Source organism: Aspergillus ochraceoroseus (assembly GCF_002846915.1).
Source record: "Aspergillus ochraceoroseus IBT 24754 chromosome Unknown P175scaffold_1, whole genome shotgun sequence".
Classification (NCBI taxonomy): Eukaryota; Fungi; Ascomycota; class Eurotiomycetes; order Eurotiales; family Aspergillaceae; genus Aspergillus; species Aspergillus ochraceoroseus.
The window spans coordinates 6,115,857-6,141,972 of NW_024468476.1; the positions used below are offsets into that span (position 1 = coordinate 6,115,857).

Below are 26,116 nucleotides of genomic sequence, written 5' to 3' on the forward strand. Positions count from 1 at the left end.
CCACCATTGTCCGTCCACTGGCGTTGGTGGTTTTAGTTTTAGCCAGATCGCAGCGTCCACTGGTGGCTGACTTGCGTTTTTGGTCCATTTGATTTGTGCTGCTGCTTCTTCCCCTCCATCAACAATCCATCGATTCCACTGTTCCCTTGAAGAAATCAGAGAGACACTTCACTGCTGGGTGGTGACTTGGTGACCGTGCAGTCACTCAATCAATATTAAATAAATCCAGGAGCTCCTCCTCACTTTCGGGGTTTCAAGCTACGCGCACCCGCGCGGCGCGGGGGCGAATCTTTAACCGCTGGTTTCTTCCTTCCTCACCCCCAGCAACTCCTGTTTATAACCTGTTTCACCTCCGAAAACCTGCGTGAGTTGTGAGTCGCTAGGTGGAAGGATCGAAACAATGAGGTTGAATTTCAGCGAACTGCCCACTCCGACGCTAAGTCGTCAGAGCACTTTGCTGCTGGGGGGCCAGCATACACGAACGGGCTCGCATCCGTATCTCCTCTCGAGTCGGAGCAAACCTCGACGGTAAGTAAGCAAGGCTGTAATCTATAACTACATAAATCAATAGCGTTTTTTTTTTTTTTTTTTTTTTTTGTTTTGTCTTGTCTTTGAGCTTCTGGGGTTGAGAAATTAACAGACCGGATTTGTTTTCTTCCAGATGGCCGCTGGTTTTCCGATTCATCAAGGGCGCGATTCATGGAGCGATTCTGGTTTATATGATTTTCCATGCGGCATTTACAGCCTTTGTGGTCTGTTTGGACCGATATGTTTTTGACACTGTTGGTCTGCCGAATAGCATTGTAGGTGATCTTTTCTCGATTCCAACCCGCCTCACTTAGTTCATTATTTACTACTGTACTGGTATGTATATGACGCGCAGCTAATGGGTATGATGTAGATCCCCTCGCTCTCCATCGTCGTAGGTCTTATGCTCGTCTTCCGGAACCAAACCTCCTATAACCGATTCTGGGATGGCCGCAACGGCATCAGCACCGTCTACACATGTATCCGGAACCTGGTCCGCACGATCGTTACACACGGCTACAGTACCCAGCGTGCCCTGACAGCCGCCGAAAAGGCTGACATTGAGCGCACGATTCGCATTCTCATGGCTATCCCCTTCGCCGTGAAGAATCATCTCCGCGCTGAATGGGGCGCAGCCTGGGCTTTAGGGGCCGCTGGACAGGAGGTCTCCGAGAACGGGACCGCAGTGTATAACCCTGTCTATGCGGGACTTTTACCCGTGGGCCTGGAGGGCCACGAGGACGAGGGACTAGGGTTACCATTTCAATTGACCTTTTTTGTGGACGCGTTTATCAAGAGGGGCGTGGAGCGCGGATGGTTTAATGCTCCAGGGGCGAGTCAAATGCAGGCGCAGTTGAATACCCTGATGGACGCTTATGGGAAGATGGAGACAATCAAGCTGACTCCGATGCCTGTCGCGCATCTGTAGGCCGCCTGCTCTTGTATGAATTTGCAGTATTGGAGCATGATTCGCTAACTTGCCTTTTTTTTTTTTTTTTTTTTTTTTTTTTTGTTGCTATCGTTCAGCATCCATCAAAAACAGGTCCTTGCACTGTACGGGTGTGTCCTCCCCTTCGCCATGGTCGACGACATGGGCTGGTGGACCATCCCCATCGTCAGCCTCGTGATTTTCACCCTTTACGGCATTGAAGGCATCGGTTCGCAACTCGAAGACCCATTCGGGTATGACCGAAACGATATCAAAATGGACGCTCTCGTGTTCGACGCCAAAACCGAGATTGACGTTGTGCTTGCCGAATGGCGCAAGTTGATGGCCACCGTCGAGGCGCATCATCAGACAAACGGCGCGCAGGAAAGTACAGCGACCGATACTTCACCTTCGAGCCCTGGGAAAGAACATGAGTTCGTGATGCCAGATATATTCTTGCGTGCGAGACCTCAGACGGCCCGTCAATGATGGACTTTGTTTAACCTTTTAACAAAGTTCGTTTCGGTTCATAAGGTGAGTATATAGTGGGATATATACCTCTCTCTCTCTCTCTCTCTCCCATTTCCTTTGCAAATCTTAACTCGGCATTTCAAGCCCAGTATATAGTTAGTGTATATAAATACGGAGTAGATTCATGAACAAATTCATTTACTACCTATAAAACGAACCCTGAGTGTCTGCCGAGTTTTGTCTGGCGGGTTTGTTTAAATCATCCTTAACATTCGATACTCCGGTTGGTGTCCCAGATCTGGTGCGGATACCTTTTAATTATTTTTATGAATGATGTGGTGTTTTTTTTGGGTATTAACGGGAAACGTAATTTAATAATGAAGCAAGCCCGAGACATTGATACTACAGGATTCTGTCAAGGCTAGAGAGGAGCGTCCAAAGTGAGCACACTCTCCAGTATTGTGTCTGGAGTCGCATATTCCAACACCGCAGCTACTGCCTTCACGTCGCTTCCGTACTGCAAACTGCGGTCGTCCTCGGGCTTTGCCACGACGATCCGGTGGCGGAAGACTTTCTTCGCAGCGAGTGCTATAATTGACGGCGTAAGATAGTCGAGCCCATGGAGCACGGCGAGAAGTCTAGTCTCCCTAGTTAGTTACCTCACCCAAGGAAGGGTTCAAGGCGAGAGAGAGAGAGAGAGAGAGAGAGAGAGAGAGAGAGAGAGAGAGAGAGAGAGAGAGAGAGTACCTTGCTAGTTTTGCGAAGTGGATGTTTGATCGTGCTGAAATCCCCCCTGCCACAGCACGACTGAGACGGAGAAAAACCGCAATGTCCTGTTGATATCGCACGAGCTCAGCGCTGGCGTTTACAGTTTTGCTAGCCTGGTATACTTTGTTGAGTAGCTGGTCTGTCTGTCAGCAGTAGACCTGTAGCAATCAAGTTTGAAGGAGGAGGGACTTACATCGCGATCGATGCTCGGATGGCCGTTTTGTTTCTGAATGTCTGGTTTATGGACCACGGAAGACAAGGAGGCCTGTCCTTCAGAGTGCCAGTCGTCGTCTTCTAAGTAGACATACCCGTCGTCGGAATCGTGAAAGTAGGAGATGATAAGTTGGTCATTCTGCGCCAAGTGAGCGTCGTGAGATTGATTGCCCTTAGTTGGAGAACGTACTAGGTGGGAATTTAGTTTTGGCTGAACTTGTCCTGAGTCGCGCAGGACCAAAGGCATGAACAAGAACTGCGCCGGGGCCTCGATAACGGTACTTTCTGCGACGAGGCTTTTTGAGTGCATTAACTGAGTAAATTAGTGCATGATCCCAGCAGTGACAAAAAAAAAAAAAAAAAAAAAAAGCCCCTTCGGTACCTTGAGAGCGTGCAGTTGCATGTTCTCACTTGCATGGTCGAGATTCTTTGCTATAAGCGCATCGACAGTTCTTCTTGTATTGCGAAGACAGATCTGGTCGCAAAGATCGTCAAAAGTGACAAGGGTTGAAAAGTCTACTATTGCATAGGTCAGACCGTATGTGTGAGAGCATATCTAGACAATTATTAACGATGAAGATACAAAGGAGGGGGGGGGGGGGCACTGTGAGTAAATACCAAGGCGAGCTCTGCCGCAACGTCATCGACGCTGTTCTCTGTGGTCTCGATTAGACAGTGTTCCTGGGCAGCCAGACAAAGAAGCAAGGCTAATTCCAGATCTGACAGTGCAAGAGCCAGCTTGCTAATGTCTTGGGTATCATCCATTGTTGTGCCTCAGAATTACACTCATGATGATGTTTTTAAAGAAAGTCGTGGTGCCATGGAGAGAGAGAGATGAGTGGTGTTGAGTTACGAAACACCGACCATACAGGCACCCCCAAATCGGGTTAGCGCATCATCCCAAGCTGGAGCTCCCGATGGACGACCAACAGGCGACCAAGCAATACACTCAGTACTCTCACTCCTGTTGCTTCAAGAATTGGCCCACTGCCTGCTTCTCGTCCTCGGATGAGACTTCTTTTCTAAATGGCACCATCAAACCCTCTGGCTAATTGGGAGAGGCTGGGGAGTAGCTTTTACCGCAAGGTCCCCGTGTATTATTCGGTCTTCGATGAGGACGTAGAGTTAGAGAACTACATCGTCGCCGCCGCGCCATATGGCGGGGCTATTGGTATGTCATATTCATTGATGCTCTGCACTGCTGTTGTTGACAATAATAGCTTTGCATCGGGATGAAAGCAAGCCGTTCAGATTCAAAGATGCGCAGACCACCAAGTCGAACATTGACATCTATTCCCGCTCCGGAAACTTGATCAATAGGTTGAATGTGAGTCGCTCCTGTCCGATACCACCAGCATGTCTAACCGTTCCAGTGGGAGCATGGCACGATTAGAGGACTCGGATGGTCCGACCAGGAGGAACTCCTGGTTATTACAGAGGATGGTACCGTCCGACGGTACTTCGGGTTGTACGGCGACTTCACCTCCTTTTCTCTTGGAAATGTACGTCCCTCTCAATTTGCAGTTGTACCAAGCTAATGTGTGCAGGGAGCCGAAGAGTATGGGGTGAGAGCATGCCGGTTCTGGAACTCTGGCTTTGTGGCCTTACTTTCGAACAACCAGCTGATCGCTGTATCAAATTATGATGAACCACGTCCAAAACTTCTAGCCGCTTGCCCGGAAGGAGAGGTCGCTTCATGGTCACTGATTCCACCAGCTTACACACTGTCTCGTTCGGTCGAGGTTCTGCTTGCTGTCGACAAGACGGTCTACCTAATCGACCCTACGGAAGCAGAGGATAAAGTGCTCCAGAACGGCCCGTTCAAGCACGCGAGTGTGTCTCCAACCGGACGATTCGTGGCGCTTATTACCGCCGAAGGGAAAGTGTGGGTGGTGAGCAGCGATTTTCAGAGTAAGTTTAGTGAATACGATCCAGAGTCTCGGGTTACTCCCCGTACTGTGGACTGGTGTGGTGATGATGCTGTTGTTATCGCATGGGAGGACGAGGTGCATCTCATCGGCCCTAATGGCGCTGCTGCCCGATACTACTACGATGGAACTGTTCATGTTCTACCAGAGTTTGACGGCGTGGGACTTATCACCAACGATACATACGAATATCTGCATAAAGTCTCAGGTACGCCGACTTGTCTCTTACTCAGCTCCAGAACTAACGTTAGCAGACGTGACCGAGGCGATCTTTCGGCTTGGATCAACATCTCCAGCATCTGTTCTCCTGGACTCTATTGACCTTCTGGACAGAAAGTCACCGAAAGCAGACGAAAACATTCAACGAATCCGATCCAGCCTCCCGGAAGCTGTTGATACCTGCGTCAAGGCAGCTGGACATGAATTTGATGTCCACTGGCAAAAGCGATTGCTAAAAGCTGCTTCGTTCGGAAAATCAGTGCTAGACCTATATAACAGCGACGAGTTTGTGGAGATGACCGAGAAATTGCGAGTCTTGCAGGCGGTTAGAGACTTCAAGATCGGATTACCCATTTCCTACGAGCAATACATGCGCCTGACCTCAGAGAAACTGATTGAACGTCTGGTGAACCGGCGTGAATATCTACTTGCAATTCGTGTCTCGGAATACCTGCAAATCCCCGCTGACAAGATATACGTCCACTGGGCCAGCCAGAAAGTCAAGGTGTCAACAGTCGACGATGAAGCTGTTTGCAGACTTATCGTGCAGAGACTGGAAGGAAAGCCGGGCATTTCTTTTGAAGTTATCGCACAGGCCGCATACGATGAGGGTCGAGCACATCTAGCTACCCAACTCTTGAACCACGAACCGCGGGCCGGGAAACAGGTTCCATTGCTGCTTAATATGGAGGAAGACGAGATTGCACTAGATAAGGCTATTCAGAGCGGAGATGATGACCTCATCAACTACGTCCTGATTCATCTGAAGGGGAAGCTTCCTCTTGCTAGCTTTTTTAGGATGATAAACACCCGCCCAACAGCCTCTGCGCTCGTGGAAACTACTGCTAGAGGGGAAGACACTGAACTGTTAAAGGATCTCTTTTATCAAGACGATCGTCCTGTCGATGGCTCAAATGTCCTTCTTTCGGAGGCCTTGAGCGAGACCGACCTGGCACGCAAACAGGAAAAGCTCCAGTTAGCATCCCGATTACTGGCAGATTCGAAAGACCCCACGGTGGTGCTCCACCAGAAGCTACTCTCCGAGTCGTCTCAACTGCTCAAGGTCCAGGAAGCGCTTGACAAAGACTTGGCAGAAAGATCCGAGTTCCTGGGCCTAAGTCTAAATGAGACCATCTACAGATTAATCCGATCCGGCTACGGGAAACGAGCGCAAAAGATCCAGGGCGACTTCAAGATGCCGGAGAAAACATACTGGTGGCTAAGGTTAAGGGCCCTAGTGGCCAAGCGTGATTGGGGCGAATTGGAGGAAATCGGCAAGGTCAAAAAGTCCCCGATAGGATGGGAGGTAAGCGCGTCGATCATCAATTAGTTTATATATCTATATGCTGACATGAATCATAATAGCCCTTCTATAACGAGATTTTAGGCGCTGGAAACACAAAGCTTGCTTCTGTATTCGTCCCGAAATGCACCAACCTCCCCGCGGAGGACAGAATTGAAATGTGGGTGAAATGCGGAATGATTGTCAAAGCCGGAGAGGAAGCTTTCAAAGCCAAGGATGTCAATACTCTCGAAAATCTTCAATCGAAGACCTCCGGCCCATCCGCGGTCGAGATTGGTCGGATGATCAATCAGCTTCGGCCAAAGAAATAGTTGGATGCGACCAGTTTCGTATCTCAATTCCCGAACCACCTCATTCACACTCAAGTAATTTCGTCGTCCTCATCGATCGTTGCGGGTTCGTCCACCACGGGATTTTGTGCAACAGGGACTGGGCGCGAAGCTGGTTTGCTTGTGGCAGGGGCCCCCGAATCGTCGACCATAGCATCATCGTCGTTATCTTCAGCAGCGTTGAGGGCGGCGAACATAGACTTGGCCGTTTTACGATTAAGATCCTCCCAATCGGCCTAATCCACGGTGTATCGGAGTTAATGACTGGAGGTCTATTGCACGAATTCAACCACATACCCTTCGAGATTTTACGGCTTTTGCGCGGTTGGCGCTCTTGGTCACCTTGTTTTCCATCTGGTCAAAAACCGCCTCTGCCCTTTGAATACCCTTTTGTTGTCTTAATTTCTGCACTCTTGATTTGGGTTTGGGTTTCGACTGTTTCTTAGAGATGCCCGCATTAGCACGGTCGGCAAGAATTGATTCCCGCTGCACAGGAGTTTTCTCAGCCCGAGGGAGGGACGTCAAGGACTTGTCGACATCGAGACTCGGGGAAGCTGCCCGTCTTGCAGCACGGGAGTGTTTGGACTGGGCTGGTTGTTATACGATCGAGTTAGAATACATATAGTTTTCCGTGAAAATTTGCTTCCACAGTAGATGCAGCTGTACTTACGTCTTGCTTTGGCCATAATCCAGGTCCCAGTGTGGCCAGAGAGATATGAATTGTTTTTTCTATCTTTCTTTCCACTGCTTCGTAGAATTATTATTTTTTTTTTTTTGTGGAGATCGACTATCGATAAAAAACCGCCATCCAGGTAGCGACAGCGACCCCAAACGCAACGGGAACGCGCTTACTATGCAGCCGATCCGATCTGCAGCAGTCCATTTAGAGGTGAAGTTGCCTTTGACCTCATCCATCGATTTTCTCCTTGTCGACCTGCAGGTTGCCCATGTACATAACAACACCACCGTCTCTATGCCGTGCAGTTTTCTTTCCCTTGATCAGCCATGAATGCTCGCAGAGAGGGGGTTGATGTCCTCACTCAGAGTCCCTTCAACAGCGCGAAGTCTAATAACCACTATGACACCTTGCTGCAGCATTTACGGAATAACCCAAACCTAGCTTATATCCTTGTGACTGCGGTATCCGTCCTTTTTCTTTTGAGTCGTTTTGGATCAGTCACTGCCTCGTTGGCTCGTCTTGTCTGGGATATCGTCGTCTATTTGACGCCATCGCGGATTGTCGTTGCTCTAGATTCGAAAGGAACAAAATCGGACACGACGGACGCAACCCTTACCCCCATGACGTCCCAGGCTAAAAGCGAGGCTATGCAACGAATCCTCGGTCTCGATAATACCTCGTTCGCGTCTCTCCTCCCTCGTGCCACCGCCTTCTCGGGACTCAGCACCGCACTACTAGGTAGCAAGGATAGCTTGCCGCCAGGTTTAGGAAACTGGGATAATTCATGCTATCAAAACAGCATAATCCAGGGGCTGGCTTCTCTACCGTCATTTGCGGAGTTTTTGGAACGCAACATCGACGCCCTTAGCGAGAAGCCCGCCTTTTCGACACACCAAGCTCTTAAAGGGATTATTGAACGACTGAATAATGCAGAGAACTACGGACAGCGACTATGGACCCCCCCGGACCTTAAATCGATGAGCAGCTGGCAACAACAGGATGCGCAGGAATACTTTTCGAAGGTGGTGGACCAGATAGATTATGAAGTGCACCAAGCTACACGACGGAAGACACGCAACCTGGGGCTGAAAATGGCAGGGCCTCAAGAACACGTCATCGGGTCCAACTCAGTGCGAGATTCATCGAATGATCTTACTACCATAAGCCCACACGCGGAGAACCAGTCTTTCCGCAACCCCCTAGACGGCCTTCTTGCGCAGAGAGTGGGTTGTATGCAATGTGGATGGACAGAAGGGTTATCTCTCATCCCTTTCAACTGCCTGACGGTACCTCTCGGGTCGGGGTTTGAATATGACGTTCGCAACTGTCTGGATCACTACATGCATCTAGAGCCGATTGAGGGAGTAGAATGTGCAAAGTGTACTTTGCTCCGTGCTCAAGAGCAGCTGCGTAACCTTCTACAACAGATTGAGGATGATGGAAAACCTTCACAGACGCCTGATTCGCCAAAAATATCAGATGCGCTCAAAGCATCCGCTGAGCAACGGTTGCAAGCGGTGCAGGAGGCACTAGATGACTGTGACTTCACGGAGAGGACCTTGTCAAAGAAATGCCACATCCCCTCGAAAAACAGAGTTTCCACAACCAAGTCTCGGCAAGCCGTCATCGCTCGGCCCCCTAAGTGCTTTGTAATTCATATCAACCGGAGTGTCTTTGACGAGCATACTGGATTGCTGAGAAAAAATTATGCGGCGGTTAAGTTTCCCAAATCCTTCGATCTTGGCGAATGGTGCTTGGGAGCGGAATCCCGAGGTTCTATTGACCAAAGCATCGAAAACTGGGGCATTGATCCCCGGGTCTCGATGCTTCCACAGACAGGGGTGATGAGGGATACCTTTGGACACCACTATGAACTACGTGCGGTGGTCACGCACTATGGTCGCCACGAGAATGGTCACTACATATGTTACAGAAAGCATTCGACTGGCACCTTTCCTGCTCACGTTCCAGATGCAGTGTTGGAGGAAGATGGTGATAAGGAAAAATCCGAGCGTTGGTATCGGCTTAGTGATGAGGATGTCCAAATGGTCAGCGAAGGCAGTGTCATGTCTCAGGGAGGGGCTTTCATGCTATTCTACGAGGCTGTCGAGGCTTCCACGTGCGATGCGCGGGAGCTGGATATCAATGAAGTCGAAAACTCAGGGACCGGCTCAAGCTACACGTCCCCTGAAGATATGTCTTCTAACACATCGAGAGCCACTAGCGTCTCAACTTCTGAGAGGATTGGCCTGGAGTGTGAAAAGGTTAGCCTTGAAGTTGATTGAGCATCCAGTGCACAGACAGCCTTTTGTCTCTTTACCTGACTACAACTCGAAGCATACTTGACATGTTGACTTATGATACCCCGAAGTGCAACGCATTGGAAGGCGTTTTTTGTTTACATCAACATTTTTTTCCCCTACATGTACCCTTTACGGCAATGGGGTTGGTATCTGGATATTGTACTCAGGCCGTATCTCAAGCGATATGTTATTTCATAATTTGATTCCACGGCAAGAAATCAAAACAGTAGTCGTAATAAACTTATGCCGGCGCCGTTGAATGCAAGGAAAAAGGGACAGCCCTGGCGCCTAAATCTGTGTAAACCGGATACTACGCAGTAAACCAAAACGCCGGCAGGATCAATACTAGTTTAGAAAACGCCAGCCCTCATCATAATCTCCTGAAACTGCTCCAAAGTTACACCAGCATCGACACCGGCGCCGCCATTCGCTTCCAATATCATATCCCTCAGGAGCGCATCGTCGATTTTATCCTCTTTCAATTCCCGTGCAATTCGCCGCAAATGGCCAAAAGTAATGGGACCTTCTGTACCTTTCGTAAATAGTTGGTAAGCCGCATCCACTTCAGCAGACATGGCCTCATCAGACCGTGACCTTAACTTTGCTGCGGCGACGGATAGAAAGGGCTCGTAAGGGACGAAGCCGGTTCCGGTTGGGTCAACTGCGGCGAGTATGGATTCGAGTTCGCTTGAGTCAGAGGGTGGGAGGCCCAGCGCTCTTATCCCGCGTCAGGATCTACGATAGGTAGAGAAGCAGGGAAGGAAACCTACACAAGAGCTTTCCGGACGTCCTCTTGGGCAATCACACCTTCCTTTTCTTTGGGAAACTCCTCATTGGGTTCTGAAAAGATATGGAAAACTTCCTTGATCTCGTTTTCCTCGTCCGCGGTGATGTCGTTCTCCTTGGCCAGCTTGGATTGTCGTTTCTTAGGTGCCGATGAGGATACGGCGGCAGCTCCGCGCTTCTTAGGAGGCTGTCGCGACATGGGTTATTAGGCGTCACAGCGGAGCATCAGCAGGCTCTTAGGTAGCTTACCATGTCGCTGGGTTGAGGCGCTGTCAGCTGCCTTTGCGATTGAAGTCCAAGCACGTACTAAGAGAGTGGAGCTCCAGCCATTGGTAGTGCAAAAAGGGGGAAGCTATTACTATTATAAGCTTTCACCAACCATCACCTCACAAAATGAATGCGTGTGCACTGGTACCTAGTAGTGGCGGAAGGCAATACCTTGGAGTTGTTGTCGCATCTCATCGAAGATCGCGGAATGCTTCAGATCCTCGTGATTGCTGACGTAACCGGTTCGAGAAAGGCTGCGCATTTCTTCTCATTGCAATATTTAACGGACACCCAAATACACCACTTAGAGATTCTGATTTCCCGGTATTTGGATCTTCTCTGTGACTGATATTGCAATCCATCGTGCATGAATGCTTGAGATTTGATTAACTTTTAGTGAATTCGCGAAAGAAATCCAGCTCCTGCCTCGTCCACTGAGATGGATCTAGAGCTGTATGTGTACGACCTGTCCAAGGTAGTGCCTTTACGTCCCTCTAATGGGTTTCACTGTTAACATGTATTCTAGGGGCTTGCACGAATGGTACGTGCCTTTTTCGTCAATAGAATGGGTGTGCAGTCTAATTCCTATAGTACTCGCTCCCTTTGACCGGGATACAAATTGATGCTATTTACCACACGTCCTTGGTATTGAATAATGTCGAGTACTACTTTGGACAGGGGATTCAAACGGCTCTCCCTGGAAGCACACATCACGGACAACCCATGGAGAAGGTCCATATGGGGACCACGGAGCTCCCCCTAGAGGTGATAGAGGAGTACCTCCAATCCCTAGCCTCGATCTATACACCGGAGGTATGTCCATCTCAAAAGACCCTGCCAACCCTGATTTTAAAGAAAAGAAAAAAATTTACTAAATTAAGAAGTCTTATGATCTCTTCCTTCACAATTGCAATAACTTCACCCAAGACCTAGCCATGTTTCTCGTCGGGAAGAGCATCCCTGAGCACATCCGGAACCTGCCAGAGACATTTCTGAGCACCCCTTTTGGCCAAATGCTGAAACCTCAGATTGAATCAGCCCTTCGTGGTGTGACTCAAGCCCCTGGCCCGTCTGGAATCCAGCCTGCTGCACCCCGCGCAGTACCGAGCGTCTCCTCACCAGCTGCGGCTGCGCCTAGCGCAACAGTTCAGATTGTCACCAACCTGAGCCAGCTTGATGCACACCTCGCTTCTGCATCAAATTCATGTGCCGTTATTTTCTTCACCTCAGCTACTTGCCCGCCATGCAAGATGGTATATCCCACATATGATGAACTCGCTGCAGAAGCCGGCCGCAGAGCCGTCCTCGTCAAAGTAGACATCAGCACTGCCTACGACGTCAGCATGAAATACAACGTGCGTGCGACCCCAACCTTCATGACCTTCCTCCGAGGCGAGAAGCTCGATGAATGGAGCGGCGCAGACCCGGGCAAACTCCGAGGCAACGTCCGCCTGCTCCTGGAAATGGCGTACCCCGTGCATCGACACCGCCAGCTGCATCTCCCGAGTCTCCAGAGGTCCATCACCAACTACGTGATGTATAAGAAAACTCCTCCGCTTGAGAAGCTCGCTCAGAAACTGCAGCCGCACGACAAAGACCCCCGCCTGCTGTCTATCATCGACTTTATTAAGCGCCGTAGTGACAATGCCACCAGGCTAGCTGATGTTCCACTCCCATCCGATCTACCTTCCTTCGCAGCCTATCTCCAGTCAACCTTCCACGCCACGCCACTCGAGAACCGCTTTGCCGTCCTTGACCTTGCGCGGCTACTCTTCATCGATACCAGGGTGGCCGCTTTCTTCGCGGAAGAACCGAACCACACCACCTTGGCCACTTTACTTTCCACCGACAATCTCTCCACACTTCCGTACAGCCTCCGGATTGTCATGCTCCAGCTCGGCTGCAACCTCTTCAACAGTCCTCTTTGCCTCGATCATCTGTCACTCCCCCACGCCCCGTATACCAACGGCAGTGACGGCAGTGCCAACCTCCGCAGCACTCTTCTAGCCCTCACCACCGCTAGTCTCCTGGACACACACACCAACCTGCGCGTTGTCGCGGCGTCCCTGGCCTACAATCTCGCCGCATTCAACCACAACGCTCGTATTCAGGAACCTCCTGAGCCCGAGCCTCTCACGGAAGAATCCCAGGTCGAGCTCACTGCGTCTCTCGTCGAGGCGATCGACCAAGAACAAGACAGTCCCGAGGCGTTGCATGGGCTGCTCTTTGCCCTGGGGTTGATTGTTTACGAGGCGCCCCCGGACGGCACCGTGCTGGATCTATGTAAGGCGATGGGGGTTGCGGAGACGGTCAAGGCCAAGGGGGGTGTAGAGAAGTTCAAGGGGGAGCAGGGGTTAGTGAAGGAGGTAGGAGGGGAGTTGTTAGGGACGGAATTAACCCCCTCGCCTCGATAATAGATAGATCGATCCGTATACAGACAGACGGACCAGCCGCTATGCAACTATACAGGCTGCACCTACAGATAAAAAAAAAAAAAAAAAAAATTGGGAATCATATACTATGTCTAGACTACTCAGCTGATTCTAGTTCCTGGTTACCTTTCAATAATAACATGAACATACTTGCACGGTGTGAACATGACTATATATACATATATATAGATGTATACATACCTAGTCTGAGAACAAATCCCCAGCCGAGTCCACAGAAAGCGTCAAATAAATCCACAAGTTCTAGGATGAGGGTAAAACAGATCGAACGCAGCTTGGGTTTTATCAGTGAAATGATATTATATAGCATGGTATGGTATAATCTAGGGCTATCTTCCGGAACTAAACTACGAAACTATAAAATGTAGAGCATATCATTTTTTTTATTGTATGTATGTATGTATGTATGTATGTATGTATGTATGTATGTATGTATGTATGTATGTATGTATATATGTATGTATATATGTATGTATACAGTGTTAATCTTATTTTTATTCTTTTTAAAAAGAAAAAGATAAAGATAAATGTTACATTCACATGGGCGAAACACGATAGATAGCTAACACGTTGGAGAGCTACAGTAGTCTGACATGACTTCATCACATGAATATGGGAAATGAATATCAGAAACGAATTTCGAAGAAAGATTATTATCGTATATCATTCACATGCTATGATGGCTAGAAATCAATGGGTATGTCGCTAAGCTATGCAGAAAATAAAATAAAAACCCCAGAGCCTGTGTAACTGGCTCGGGTATGAAGAAGAAGAAGATGATGATAACTAAGTACAAGACGGGGTATCTAAACATGAGACCGACAGAGACCGACAGAGACCGACGCTAGAAAGCAGATGATGACCAGAATGTAGAGTAGAAACCAATTTCCCGAAATGGAATCGACTGGAGCAAAGAAACAAGAATTAAATGTTACCCGCGGATCGCAGAATAAGGGTCAGAAAGAATTGAAAGAAAAGCGTCAGCATCCATGACTCATTTGTCTAGATGACTGGCGGTGAGAACAGTGCAGATGATAGGCTTGCTTGGGCCCTGTCTGGCGTGCAGAAAGAAAGAAAGAAAGAATTAAAAGCGATGCGCCGACTGCGACAGTGAAATTAGGTAAGCGGCCAGTCACCAGGCAGCGAATTCGGGCACCAAATCACGGGTCTCACAAGTTTCCGAATTGGGTGATGGACTGAGAAAGTCGTACCCCTCCAACGCGTCCAAGAAGAGGATGGAAGAAAAGAAAAACGTGTAGTACACGGTAACCAACTTCCAGTTTGACGTGTGGGACACGGTAATAAAAAAAAATCATAAAAAAAAAAAAAACACCGCGCGTGGGGTATCTATGCTGAAGCTTGGAGGAATGTTGTTACAGAGAAGAAACGAAACGGAAAAAAAAAAAAAACAAGTCACACCCAGCCCCGTCCGTTGTCTATGTACGGTAAACAACGGCCTTGGAGGACGAGGTGGTTCGTCGTTTTTTCTCTGTAACAACAGGCTTGCGCTTCTTACGCTTGGAGTTCTCCCGCTCCACTGTCGCCAGTTGAGCGACTCGCAGAGCTTGCTGGGCTTTGGCATGGGCTTGAACTTGAGCCAGGAATTGTGCTCGTTGAGCTTCTTCTTCAGCCGCCGCACGGAGGAGTTGGATCTGTTGCTCGGTAGTCAGGTCGCCAGCGCCCATGGAGGGTTCGATGGCGGCAGATTCTTCGTCAACTGCAAGCTCGCTCGGAATCGGGCCATCGGGGAATAGATCTTCGTCAGAAAGATAGGCGCTGGCACTCGACCCCTCCGAGTCGGCGCTGATCAGAGACGGGCGATTGGGCCATGATGGGAAGGCACAGGCGTTGTTCATCGAGTAACCATGTGAAAAGGAACACTTGCGCGGGGTAATGTCGAGCAACGAGTCGGTAGGAGAAGGGGGAGGAGGAGGAGGCATGGCCGTGGGTGAGTAGGCGCTGCCAAAGCTGAAGCTGAAGGACACATGGTGTGTGCTGGGGCTGGCCTCACTCGGAGTGGAGCGAATACTGGCCTGGTTATGACTCCAGGGAAGAAATGGATACATGGTGTCTGTGGAAGAGAGGAGATGGATGTTGAGAAGAGTTGAACGAGGGAAGAAACAGTAGAGGATGGGGGGTTAAGTAGGATGATATATGGAAGGGAAGGGCCAGATCGATCGGGGAGGTGTCTGGTCTGGACTCCCTTGCATTATTATATTATATCCCAGCAGATAAGGCGAGAGGGGGGAAAAATGTATTATTTATTTTTTTTGATTTATTTATTGATTGATTAAAATAAATCAATAATAAAATAAAAAAAGAAGAAAACCCGCCCCACTGTGAATGAGACCAAAAAAAAAAAAAAAAAAAAAAAAAAAAGGACCAGTCAAAAATGTCAGAAATGTGAATCTGGCTGCAGGACAGGAGAGGGAATGTTTGAAAGATCTCAAGTTCAGCTGGTGATACTCCGTACCAAGGATTCCATCTGACTGAGTGGATGTATCTTTTTTTGACTTGGATAATTGATTTCTGACGGGTGAAGGATTCCACCTCAAGTAGGGTCGGAAAAATCCTCCATACTCTCTCTGTATACTCCGGAATATTCCCGGTAGATGAAAATGTTTCATTCCAACTCACCGCTCCGTGGTAACTATATGTTGCCATGTCCTTCACCTGGCGGTCAAAACACAAACACTTGTCCTTCTTACCCGGGAGGGGAATTCTATCCAGAGTACTCCCTCTCCGGTTCATCTAGAGTGCTCGGCTCTTCCGTCTCCCCGCGACCCACTGTGGCCGAACCTACTCTGGTAAAGGTACCGAGAATATAATTTCCAAGTGAGAGACTGAGACTCATCATATGAAAAGTTCGGAGAAGAGTCGAGACCAACTTAGTTCCCTACCTAATTCCAGGCCTTGTCAACTAGAGACCCGACCGAATGGATGATCGTGACTTGGGACGTTTCGAGAAGCCAGGGAGTACGATGTCGAGGAACAGCCGAGGTCCAGATTCATTTTGAAACAAAAAACTCTTTCGGGAGCTTCTACTCTGTACTGTGGTGATGAACTGTCCCTGTGAAGCATTCATCACATTCATCACATTCATCATCATGATATACAGTAAATGATAGATTCAAAGCCCGTTGATTACGGAGTCCCCCGTACAGAGAAGAGAATCCGTACTTTTGTAGAAGAAGGACCCCTGCTTCCGCAGCTGCATCCATCCTGTACGGCTATCTGAAGATAGACCATTCTTATTCTCGAATCCAACTGATCCAATAGTACGGAGTACGGAGTACTCTGGTCTCAAATCACATCTTCTTTCTTCCGGTTCGTCTTAATGAATTTTGATTTAAATATGAAGAGTATTAACTGTAGGTACGGAAAAAAAATTGGAATTTCTAGAGTAGCCAACGTTCCGATAGGCGGATGAGCAATTTGCTAGGTAAAACTAGACTAATTAGTGAGAGAAATCAGGGCGACTAAAGATGCAGAAAGTCGTTTGCAGCTCTCATAACTAACACATCCTCATTCGGGGTCCAAACTGAAAGTTCACGGAAGTCAGGGTTCTTGAAAATCATCATCACGCCGTTGAGATCTCTGGAGGCATAGGCCAGAAGATACTTCGATTAGAGTCTAGAAGTGGGATAGTATCTATACCTCACAGTCAGAAATGTCGCACAGGTTTCCCTATAAATAATGGATAGAACTCACGCGCTTATCGACCCAAACCGGGTCGATTCCCTCGCTATCATCTCTACTCCAAAGTCTTCTCTAGCTGTCATCACCTCGATGTATTGTTGTCCAGGGTTCCTCGGGTGATGACAGCTAGAGAAGACTTTGGAGGGGAGATGATTTGGGTTAACAACAGGCGTGGACTAGAAATGATTGCATGCATGTGGAAGGAGGATATCTTGAAGATTCTTTTATTTTATGGTCTTATTTAAATTTCGTATGGAGTACTCGGTATTATAACCCACCTCTAACTAGTAACAGTAACTACTGGGGCGCCACTCGCGGAGCTCACCATTTTCTTCTTACGGCCTTTTCGTTTCTTTCTGAACATCGAACCGCTGTGTCGGATTCTCCCACTAGTATCCATCCTCCATCCTATCCGGCTCTGCTACCCCTGAAATCGGGTAGTCAATGAGCAACGACTCTGCCCAAGGACCAAAGGATCCAAGACCGCCCCGCCTCTCCGAAAAGTTCCCAGTCCAAAGTCTCCAATTCCAAACAGTCGGGCGGTTGGGATTTGAGACTGGTCAGATACCTTCCAAGTTCCACGTCCAATCCAGTTACCAGTCTTCTCCACGTCGCCACGGGTAGGCCCGCGGATCCAGCGGGAAGGGGGCCGGTTCCAGGAGTTGGGAGCCCCTTTTCTCTTCTTGAGCTTCTCAGCTTCGTTCTTCCGTTTGGATCCATGATCGATCTTCGGTACCGATGGGGAGCTCCGGGTCCCCGGAGAGATAGCTCTGATCCGTACATATACTCCATAGCTCAGCTACTGTGCAGTATACTGCAATATGCCTTTCATGCGGATGTGACTGCATGTTCACTTCCACTAATGCATCAAAACAAACTATTCAAGTCTAGCACTCCGGATTGCCTATCTTAGACCACTATCTTCATAGGAAGGAAGCTCGACACACAGACACTCCTACATATGTACCAGGCATCGTGCACATTCTGAGGAATCGGCACTTAAGGTGTAAGGTGACGAAACCAGGAATGACCATTGATCGATCTCCTCCTCATCCCGCGGTCCTGGATACCAGTCTGCATTTCCGCCCACTGAGGCTTGAGCCACAACTCTTCAGTCTACGGAGTCCCGGAGTACAGAGTACTCCGTACCTAGCTACTCTTTATTACCCGCATCCGGATAAGTGGTGAGTCTCAATAGCCACATCTCGGTACTCCGTACTTTCTTGTCCCCCTTCCCTCTCACCCCCATTTTTCTTCCCCCCCCCCTCTGTTGTTCTTAAAATACTCCGTATAAGGTCCCCTATTTACGGATACAGCACTGTAGGGGCTAACTCGGCTTGACGGCAGGGAACGCGACCGTGCGGAAGAGCGGTGATACACCGCTTGATCCGTTATTGGTTTTTACGATACCATAAGTTATCAACTTGTCATCGATGGCAGCCTGATAGACTTGACTTGGCTATCCTGTCATGTTGTGCGGCTTGGGCACCAAATAAAAAAATAATATGATGAGTCGACTGATAAAGTACTGCTGTCAACTATCAACGGGGAAGATCAATCCCCTCTCTCTCTCTCCCTTCGCGGGAGCACTGGGAGCTGGAGCTTTGATACCCGTCAAGCAGGGGATACGGATGCAAATCATCAATCCCAGCCACGGCCATATCCGGGGCTGTGGCTCACGAGTCATGGCTTCCACTTCCCTGAGTTTCCTAGGTGGGAGGATGCATTCCCTCCCTTGATCATCAATACTGCAGGTAAAGTCCCCAGCTCCGGAATATGGGGTATGGGAAACACAGATCCAAATCGAGAATTAAAGTGTTGACTACGCGGTTCTCCCTCCCTCGCAGCGGATGCAGCAGACGGCATTCTCTCTCCGCTGGACCGGTTATCTAGGTTGAAACTCGACTGCACTTGAAAAGGGTTACTTTACGGTGCTGCACCCGGTACATCCGCCTCTGCACTATTTACCGGGACGACGCAACCTGGAAAGTTGAAGACGAGCCGAGAGCGCCTTCATATCCCCAGCTTGGTCTGAATCGGAATCAAAATCGAACTCTCTTGAAAAAAAAAAAAAAAAAAAAAAAAAAAAAAGTGAGGAATGGAATGTGGCGACGATACTTTGACTGAAGAGTGACGCTGCGGTCTGGGGCCCCAGGTCTCCGCCTCCTCCTCCTCCTCCTCTCGCCTCGTCTGAAGGGGAGATCAGAATATACCCGAATACTATTGACGCCCGATCAGGAGTCTAGACCATTTAGTAACAAAAGTACCTAACCGCTGTTGGTTGTTACTATTCTTGCCACTGGCGATGCGATCGGCGGTGCAGGACTGGATTATTCCTGATGTGGGTTGTTGTCGGGATAATTAATTATTCAGTAGCCGCCATAGAGAGGAGTTAAGGGACCAGAGCTGAGGCTCAGATGACTTGCTTCAAGAGAACGATTTTGAGGGCCCTGTTGTCATTTTTACATGACGTCGGGGGCTGTGTGTTAGTCTGCGGGAATATCGTCAACCCAGATCTACGGCGGTAAATTACGGAGTAGAAATGAATCAAGGCATGATTGATTACGAGGTTACAATTTATTATTCAATATCAGAGTTTAGAATCCATATCATGCAATACAACTCGTAAGTGAAGGTGGTGATGACGCGGATAGTTAAAGAGTCAGCTTATTCAATATTGACATTTCTATTATCCACGTCGCAACCGTAAAAAATAATATCATTATTATTCTATTCGAATTTAAGCGCGCTTACCACTTTCCCTTCCATTTATCCCTCAGAGTGTAATATTCACCTTTGTCTGGGTGAATAAATCTAGACCAGGATCCCATTCGAGAACCCTTCCATACAGCAACCAGGATGATGAAGCAAGAGATGACTCTCCTAAACCCGACTAACTAACTATACCTCGGTACTCGAGATGAGTCAAGCGGAATCTCAGCAATCACCTATGTACCCAAGGGAGTTATTTAACTATTTCAGATAAGGCTGACAATTTCCTTCGGGTGGGCGGAGAGAGAGAGGGGGCATGGCATGGAGGGGTTCTCGATGTTGATATGCTGCCTTTGGGAGTGCTCAACATCTCTAGCGACGCCATCTTTTACTCAGGGCAGCCAGTAGATTATCCAGGTTCCATTTCAAATCATACTCCGTGCTCTCTACTTCCCGCGGCACGTTCCCCTCCTTTCTAGAATGGAAATGACAACGGGATCAAGAACTGGCGGTGAATTCCTTGCATTGCATTCATGCATGCACCCTAATCCTGCCAGCTAGTATACCTATATTTCTCCATTCATTAATGCTTTTTTTTTTTTTTTTTTAGAGTTCCCTGTTGACATATTTCAAGCTGTTTGCGCGGGTAAAACAAAAAAAACCCTTGAAATCCACACCGTATAATCGGATTCGCTTGCCCTGATTAAAGAAACCCTATGTATTTCCTTTATGGGTAATCTTGCGGTGTATAGTCTAGGACCTCTTTTTACTCTGTACACCTTCTCTGTGGAACTTTGCGTTTGACCGTCTTTTATCTGGGTGGAGGGCATGGCGGTATATCCTTATGTACGGAGTACTTACTTACCTTGCCTATCGATTCCTGATCTTGATAGACATCTACATAGTACATCCTTTATCTTCTGGATCTGGTAGAAAGAGTGGAAATCAACCAGTGTAGTAGCTTAAGCTGAAACCTAGATCGGCTTTGCTTCCCTTTGCAATTCTTGTATGGCTTTTAGAGTCGAGAATGAGATAGATGGAAGGATTGGATTTCATCGAACTGTTCTAGCTCTCCACCAAATATCAACCTGTCGGATGGTTGTTGGTGAAGTGCTTACTTAGCAGTAACATGTAACTAACTAGCTCGCAAGGACTAATATCTAATGAATATATACGGATATCAAGAGACTATTCTACCTTTCACATGCATGACTCATTCTAATCATATCACTTGCTGTCCCTCAATTGCTTATTCCGGTCTATAGGAAGAAATCTACTCCCTGAGATATCCTTCTCATGGTGCATTTCGCATTTCGCATTTCTTCATATCTGCTCATACATCTGTTTTCATCTCTGTTGACAGAAGTCTAAACTCCATATATATTCACAATCTCTATAGTTTAGTTTACAATAAGATAGCAAGTAAGTAAGTAGATTAGGAGCTGAGTTTTGAGGGACCCATCAGGAACGAATATTGTAATCCAGCTCACCCTGCATCACCGATTGAGTGCAGACGGATTTCACCTGGCGGATGTAGGATAGGATGGCAACGATGACTGGCATGTTGCGGTGCAGGTGCAGTTGGACTTGATGGAATCTTTCGAGTTGCGTTGGCGAGGGATTCGGTCTTAGAGCCCCAGTAGTAGGTTCGTTGAGACTAGAAAAGCCTTCCCTCCCCAACGGTTATTCGAGGGTTGGGACCGGAGTTTCGAGCAACTCACTGATTTGGGAGGCTGTGAGGTAGTGAGAGATGCAGTATTTCCTATTCTGCGATGATATATTGAGGCCATCACGCTGGAGTCCCTGAAAAGCGTCCGGGAGGGTCTAATTCAAATTATATTGAATTGGAACGGGTGGAAAAGAAGCCACTCGGCGGAACCATTTCCCCTGTATGGAAGAACATGTGGAGCGGACAAAAAATGTAGAATCAAAAGTCCAATGATGGTCTCTGATCACCTCTCAACAGTACTGGAGTTTACACAAACTCAACTACAGGCTGAACCGTGGTTTCATCAGGACAGATCAGAATAGACTCCGGATCCAGGAACAGGAGGCGCGTCGTCCCTTGCACATAAATATGTACACCAAGGGCCTCAGGATAGCCGGATTTGGTAGTAGACTATATAGCCGAGTTGTGCTCGGCATAGCGTTTGACATCTGCATAAACTTGTTCAAGGAGCTTCACGTCAATATCGCGTGAAGACAGTCTGCCCGCGAACCATGGGAGGCGAGATAGTTTCTCAAAAAAGTCAACCTTGCAACCTTTGCCCTGAAACCATCCACGATGACCGGAGGAAAAGATAATAATGAAGTAATCGCAGATCGGATAGCATAAATTTCCTTCTGGCTTAAGCCCACTTCTTCTTCGAAAACTTCCGATCCGCGTTTCTCCAAGATCGTCGGAACAACTCGAAATCCATCCATCTAGAGAAAGGCACAGACAGCTTCACCATGGAAACCAAACGCCAGAAAGTCTATACGGACATCGTCCGTCTCCACGAGGAGGTAGAGAAGAGGGGACCGAAGAGGTTTTCGACGTCTTGTCTCGAGGAATTAGGGATCAAGGTCCGAAGGAGAAGCGTATCCCAGCAGGGCCCGGTTCGCTTCAAGCCGTGTTTCTTCGAGACTGCTCCAGGTCCGACTTCATCTCTGTCCCCGGAAGATGCAAAACGAGCAGGCTCGGCTTCTTCTGCGTCTGCCACTTCATCCTCTGGCTCCTCTCCATCGTCCTCTCTCACGCCCCTGCCCTCACCTACTACTGCCTCTGATATCGACGACGAACCAAACGATCCGCGCGTTGTCGACATCGCATACCCAGCCATCATAGAAAAGTTCGCCCAAAAACACGGCCTGTCGTTACCGAAATCTAAAATCGGATCGCCCAGAAGCCTTCAGAAGAAAGGGTACGTGTTTCTCCTCCCGTAAGGAACCCCCACATTTGACGTGGGGATAACATCGTGTACAGAGCAACCGAAAAGGGCAAATGGCGCGCAGAACCAACCCTTGAACTTCAAGAAACCCATGAGTACAGGACTCTCTGGGAGGTTTCCCAAGTCTTAGAAGATCACACGCATCATAAGCCACACGCGATCGTCGAGCTTTTGACCGACGCTCGCCTCGTCATAGACAGCAGCTCACCCAGCTGGAGCGAAATGAAGGCGATCTTGCGTGTACTCAGAACCCGCATGTCGTTAAGACACTTTGAGCATCATTGGAAGTTCCCCGTAAGTGGTTCCCCCCTTGGCCCTCTCTTTCGTGACAATACAAGCCGTAGCTGACCGAAGTGTAGGTGCTTGTTTTGTCGTATATAGGACTCAGGTCGGGAAGAATTCTGCAGGCCCATCATACTGGTCGCCACCTGGTGGTCGAGTGCTCCCAAATCTTTGAATTCGATCACTCCGCAACAGCGCGAGATGCGCTCAATAGCTTTGTTCAATACTACGCATGCGAACCGGTTGATAAAGCATACCTCAGCCGCAGTGAACACGAGGAGGATTCGTGGAGAAGGTTCGGGAAATGGGGTGTTTTGGGGAAACGCCGTCGGTCTGAGAATGAAGATTCCTCGAGATACGAAAACAAAAGTCGGCTCAGGTCTTGGTGGTATAGGAAACTACGACATGTAAAGTAGTTGTTTGCTCATGGATAAGTGTGAAGCCTACTATGTCTTGCTGGATAGTTATCTCAATGTCAACGATTCATTTGGCTTATTACATACATGCAGTGTTTCTCAACTTCCCGTAATAGTCGAATAGCAGTGCAGTAGGGAGAATAAAAAAAGAGGTCAAAAGGCGAAGAAAGGTTTAAAAGCAAAGCACTAGGAAAACACATTTAAGAGAAGTAATCAGGTGGGATAATGTCAAGTCCGAAATAGCCACCTTCGAGCGTATACGGTCTAGCCGAGGAGGAAAAAAAGAAGGCGAAAGTGATTTCCCCCCGCCGTGAAATCAAAAGAATCATCGTTCATTACTAAATGCGAGCATTAGCCTCGGAATAGTGTGTGTTTGCTTGGTGTTTGATTTGACTTACAGAAATTTCTGCCATTCCGAGGTCCTCTCCCCCGGTAGTGGCTTGCTGAGGAGCAACATTTACTGCGGCATTACCGCCCGCGGGGCCAGAATTCTCGCCGCCAGCAAAGTAGTCAACCATTTCTGCATCCAGTTCCTCTACGGTCTTGGCCTTGGGGCGGTTGGCAGGACGACCAGCCTTGCGGCCGCCGCGGCGGGCTGCACCACCACGTCCACGAGTGGCAGCAGTAGTCTTGGTGGTTGTTGCAGGCTTTGGCTGGGACTTGCCCTGGCTTTGGGAAAATGAGTATTCATTCGCTGAGATTGACTTGGAAATGAAATACTTACGCGACACGCTCGCCAAGTGGCTTGGGTGCAGGAACTGCAGGGGCGTGGAATGCGTCAACAACAACCTCGATCTAGTCCTAGTGAGTCTCTGCTTGTATTAACCGAAAGGTTGATGCTATTGGAACTAACCTTCATGGGCCTGCCATCGACGAGAAGTCCGTTCAAGTCCTTAGCGGCCTTGGCGGCCGTATCAGGCTTGCTGAATACAATGGAGGCAATGCCACGGCTGGTGCCGTTCTGGTTGTAAGTAAGCATGACTCGCTTGACGGGACCTGCGGATTTTGAGAAGTATTCCTATAGGAAAAGGGAAGAAAATCAGTACGATGAGCAAACAGTTCATCATGAAGCGCGTTAATGATGTTGGCTTGGGATGCTCGGAGGTGCGCAAAATACGGTTCCAACTCAGGCCAGACTCGAAAGCAAAGAGCATCAGCGAGCACACAGCGATAGTTAGTAGTCAGCACACAAGCTCAGCTCGTAGACTGAGAAAAACCAGCACATCATCCATCTTGGGGGGTTCTTGGTGGTCTGATCACGGCTGGCCGAACATTGCCCACAAACACCATTCAAGTATAGCCGAGATATGCCCTAGCCCCCAAATTTGATCCCTCGTTAAGCTGAACACCACGGCCCCCAGATACCGAACAAAGGTGGGTTGGCTGAACAGAAACCTGTCATGGCAAGAGGATTTCCCACACCTGCCTAAGCCGTATCGCAACCCCTATTTTGGATACGCTTTAGGACAGGTTTTGCGTGTTGCAAAATCTCTCATGCTAGTTCAGGGAGGGTAATATGAAAGGTATCACAAGCCACAGAAAGCAATCAAATAAAAGTAGTGCAAATGCCCCGGCAGATGCAGATGACTCATTGGTTCAGCTCAGACCATAGAGGTGCGGCGTTCCAAGAAGATAAACAAAGTTGGTGGGTTCGCTAGTCTGCTTTACTGCTGGTATGCTGATGCACTCGCTGACGCCCAAGACTCGACATATCAAATAATACAGGCACGAAGAGCGGGCAGGAATTAGAATGGTGTACTTTCAGCAACCATCCATAGCACGGTCTCGAGCGTGATCAAGCACGATGGCTGTTGTAGGACCCATTCTTGCAAGATTCGCCTTTCGAGAGACCAGAGCAGAACTCGACTTTTGACTAGCTTGCGGCCTGCTTGATTGCAGATAGCAACCACAAACTCGTCAAAAGGAGTGAACTTCTGGTGCAGAACCAAGCAACCATCACGATATAAGAGTGACGAGGCAGGGATCGAAGCGCGAGCGAGAGCCATTGCGACTCGAAGGTCCCGATAAAAAGACACGGCGATAGAAACCCAAGGCGAAGGCCTCTCGATCAACATACCTTGATATTGGCCTCATTTACATCGGCAGGCTGAAGAAGAAGTCAGCCATCACTCTTGCTGAAAGAAATTTGCCACCAGAATAATTGCTTACCAAGCCGCTGACCATGATCTTGCTTTCAGATGATACTGGGTGTCCATTCTGGACAGCCTTTCCAGCAGGCTTAGCACTCTTCGTGGTCTTCTTCACACCACCAACAGGGACAGTCGCGGTCACAGCCTTGGAGGAAGCACCACGACGGCGGCGGCGCACACCTTGACGACGGTTGACGAGAATTTCGTCCAAGGACTTATCCAATTTTCCGGACATGTTGTTAAATTGACAGAAGTAGGAGAGACACTAGTATGATGGATAGAGGGATGAGTCGCGGATTTCAAGCGCGAAGCGTGGTTCGGCGCCTAACGGGGTTGCAGCTCTACAAAGGGGAGAGGCAGAAAGCTTGAAACTGGGAGGCGTGCGCCGGAAGAGGTTAGGCGCAAAGGATACAAAGTAATGAGACAAAGAAGATGACAAAGTTGATGGAGAAGAGGCCGTGAATTGATGAAAGACGCGATGCGGGATGATGAAGAAGGGAGAAAGGGAGGCAGATGGAGGATGATAAGAGAGACGGAAAAGGCAGGTTTGGAAGAAACCAGAATCGGAAGGCGGAGTAGAGAGGCTGAGTTCGGCGCTAGTCTGTATTAGGATACACGTTGGATGCGCTACCAAATGGACAAGCAAGAGCAAGTTGGAATATAAAGCAGATTAATGATATGTTAAATAAAGAGAGATATTTTTTGGGGGAAGTAGTATTGGATTATAGAGACAAAGTTAAGGAGAAGAAAGAGGT

General features: G+C 48.5%; 11 protein-coding genes across 11 annotated transcripts; 5 read left to right on the top strand and 6 right to left on the bottom strand.

Annotated features, from left to right (window-relative positions):
- The first annotated feature begins 124 nt into the window (after window positions 1–124).
- P175DRAFT_0469094 (bestrophin family protein) lies at window positions 125–2,142 on the top strand. Its single transcript, XM_040894989.1, has 4 exons — window positions 125–528; window positions 662–803; window positions 902–1,452; window positions 1,555–2,142. The coding sequence occupies exons 1-4, from the start codon at window positions 401–403 to the stop codon at window positions 1,943–1,945; spliced, it is 1,212 nt and encodes a 403-aa protein (XP_040757031.1). The 5' UTR covers window positions 125–400; the 3' UTR covers window positions 1,946–2,142.
- A 2-nt stretch (window positions 2,143–2,144) lies between these two features.
- P175DRAFT_0498735 (uncharacterized protein) lies at window positions 2,145–3,727 on the bottom strand. Its single transcript, XM_040896574.1, has 6 exons — window positions 3,527–3,727; window positions 3,291–3,464; window positions 3,099–3,221; window positions 2,889–3,047; window positions 2,675–2,829; window positions 2,145–2,565 (listed from the first exon to the last, which is right to left on the bottom strand). Exons 1-6 carry the CDS (start codon window positions 3,671–3,673, stop codon window positions 2,349–2,351), a joined length of 975 nt encoding a protein of 324 aa, XP_040757032.1. The 5' UTR covers window positions 3,674–3,727; the 3' UTR covers window positions 2,145–2,348.
- A 207-nt stretch (window positions 3,728–3,934) lies between these two features.
- Window positions 3,935–6,669, top strand: vp16 (tethering complex subunit VPS16; the record flags this gene model as incomplete). Its single annotated transcript, XM_040899669.1, has 6 exons — window positions 3,935–4,079; window positions 4,129–4,235; window positions 4,282–4,410; window positions 4,456–5,044; window positions 5,091–6,361; window positions 6,421–6,669. The coding sequence occupies 6 exons, from the start codon at window positions 3,935–3,937 to the stop codon at window positions 6,667–6,669; spliced, it is 2,490 nt and encodes an 829-aa protein (XP_040757033.1).
- Window positions 6,428–7,373, bottom strand: P175DRAFT_0554872 (Alb1 domain-containing protein; the record flags this gene model as incomplete). Its single annotated transcript, XM_040900589.1, has 3 exons — window positions 6,428–6,923; window positions 6,985–7,277; window positions 7,358–7,373. 3 exons carry the CDS (start codon window positions 7,371–7,373, stop codon window positions 6,720–6,722), a joined length of 513 nt encoding a protein of 170 aa, XP_040757034.1. The 3' UTR covers window positions 6,428–6,719.
- A 193-nt stretch (window positions 7,374–7,566) lies between these two features.
- On the top strand, window positions 7,567–9,651 carry P175DRAFT_0554873 (ubiquitin-specific protease UBP1; the record flags this gene model as incomplete). The annotated part of the gene is made up of 1 exon (XM_040900590.1): window positions 7,567–9,651. The coding sequence occupies exon 1, from the start codon at window positions 7,693–7,695 to the stop codon at window positions 9,649–9,651; it is 1,959 nt and encodes a 652-aa protein (XP_040757035.1). The 5' UTR covers window positions 7,567–7,692.
- Window positions 9,652–10,019: 368 nt separating this feature from the next.
- On the bottom strand, window positions 10,020–10,707 carry P175DRAFT_0507076 (EF-hand superfamily Ca2+-modulated protein; the record flags this gene model as incomplete). Its single annotated transcript, XM_040898239.1, has 3 exons — window positions 10,020–10,386; window positions 10,440–10,642; window positions 10,705–10,707. 3 exons carry the CDS (start codon window positions 10,705–10,707, stop codon window positions 10,020–10,022), a joined length of 573 nt encoding a protein of 190 aa, XP_040757036.1.
- Window positions 10,708–11,073: 366 nt separating this feature from the next.
- P175DRAFT_0498738 (bifunctional C97 family peptidase/thioredoxin family protein) lies at window positions 11,074–13,544 on the top strand. The gene is made up of 3 exons (XM_040896575.1): window positions 11,074–11,197; window positions 11,249–11,535; window positions 11,607–13,544. The coding sequence occupies exons 2-3, from the start codon at window positions 11,446–11,448 to the stop codon at window positions 13,134–13,136; spliced, it is 1,620 nt and encodes a 539-aa protein (XP_040757037.1). The 5' UTR covers window positions 11,074–11,197; window positions 11,249–11,445; the 3' UTR covers window positions 13,137–13,544.
- Window positions 13,545–14,608: 1,064 nt separating this feature from the next.
- P175DRAFT_0529211 (uncharacterized protein) lies at window positions 14,609–15,238 on the bottom strand (the record flags this gene model as incomplete). The annotated part of the gene is made up of 1 exon (XM_040899670.1): window positions 14,609–15,238. One exon carries the CDS (start codon window positions 15,236–15,238, stop codon window positions 14,609–14,611), a length of 630 nt encoding a protein of 209 aa, XP_040757038.1.
- Window positions 15,239–16,651: 1,413 nt separating this feature from the next.
- P175DRAFT_0554877 (uncharacterized protein) lies at window positions 16,652–17,845 on the bottom strand (the record flags this gene model as incomplete). The annotated part of the gene is made up of 5 exons (XM_040900591.1): window positions 16,652–16,769; window positions 16,884–17,047; window positions 17,197–17,292; window positions 17,356–17,670; window positions 17,819–17,845. 5 exons carry the CDS (start codon window positions 17,843–17,845, stop codon window positions 16,652–16,654), a joined length of 720 nt encoding a protein of 239 aa, XP_040757039.1.
- A 4,189-nt stretch (window positions 17,846–22,034) lies between these two features.
- Window positions 22,035–23,211, top strand: P175DRAFT_0529213 (uncharacterized protein; the record flags this gene model as incomplete). The annotated part of the gene is made up of 3 exons (XM_040899671.1): window positions 22,035–22,486; window positions 22,549–22,807; window positions 22,873–23,211. 3 exons carry the CDS (start codon window positions 22,035–22,037, stop codon window positions 23,209–23,211), a joined length of 1,050 nt encoding a protein of 349 aa, XP_040757040.1.
- A 186-nt stretch (window positions 23,212–23,397) lies between these two features.
- On the bottom strand, window positions 23,398–25,901 carry P175DRAFT_0469118 (uncharacterized protein). Its single transcript, XM_040894990.1, has 6 exons — window positions 25,381–25,901; window positions 25,289–25,318; window positions 24,065–24,229; window positions 23,936–24,006; window positions 23,610–23,880; window positions 23,398–23,549 (listed from the first exon to the last, which is right to left on the bottom strand). Exons 1-6 carry the CDS (start codon window positions 25,594–25,596, stop codon window positions 23,547–23,549), a joined length of 756 nt encoding a protein of 251 aa, XP_040757041.1. The 5' UTR covers window positions 25,597–25,901; the 3' UTR covers window positions 23,398–23,546.
- Between the last annotated feature and the right edge of the window lie 215 nt (window positions 25,902–26,116).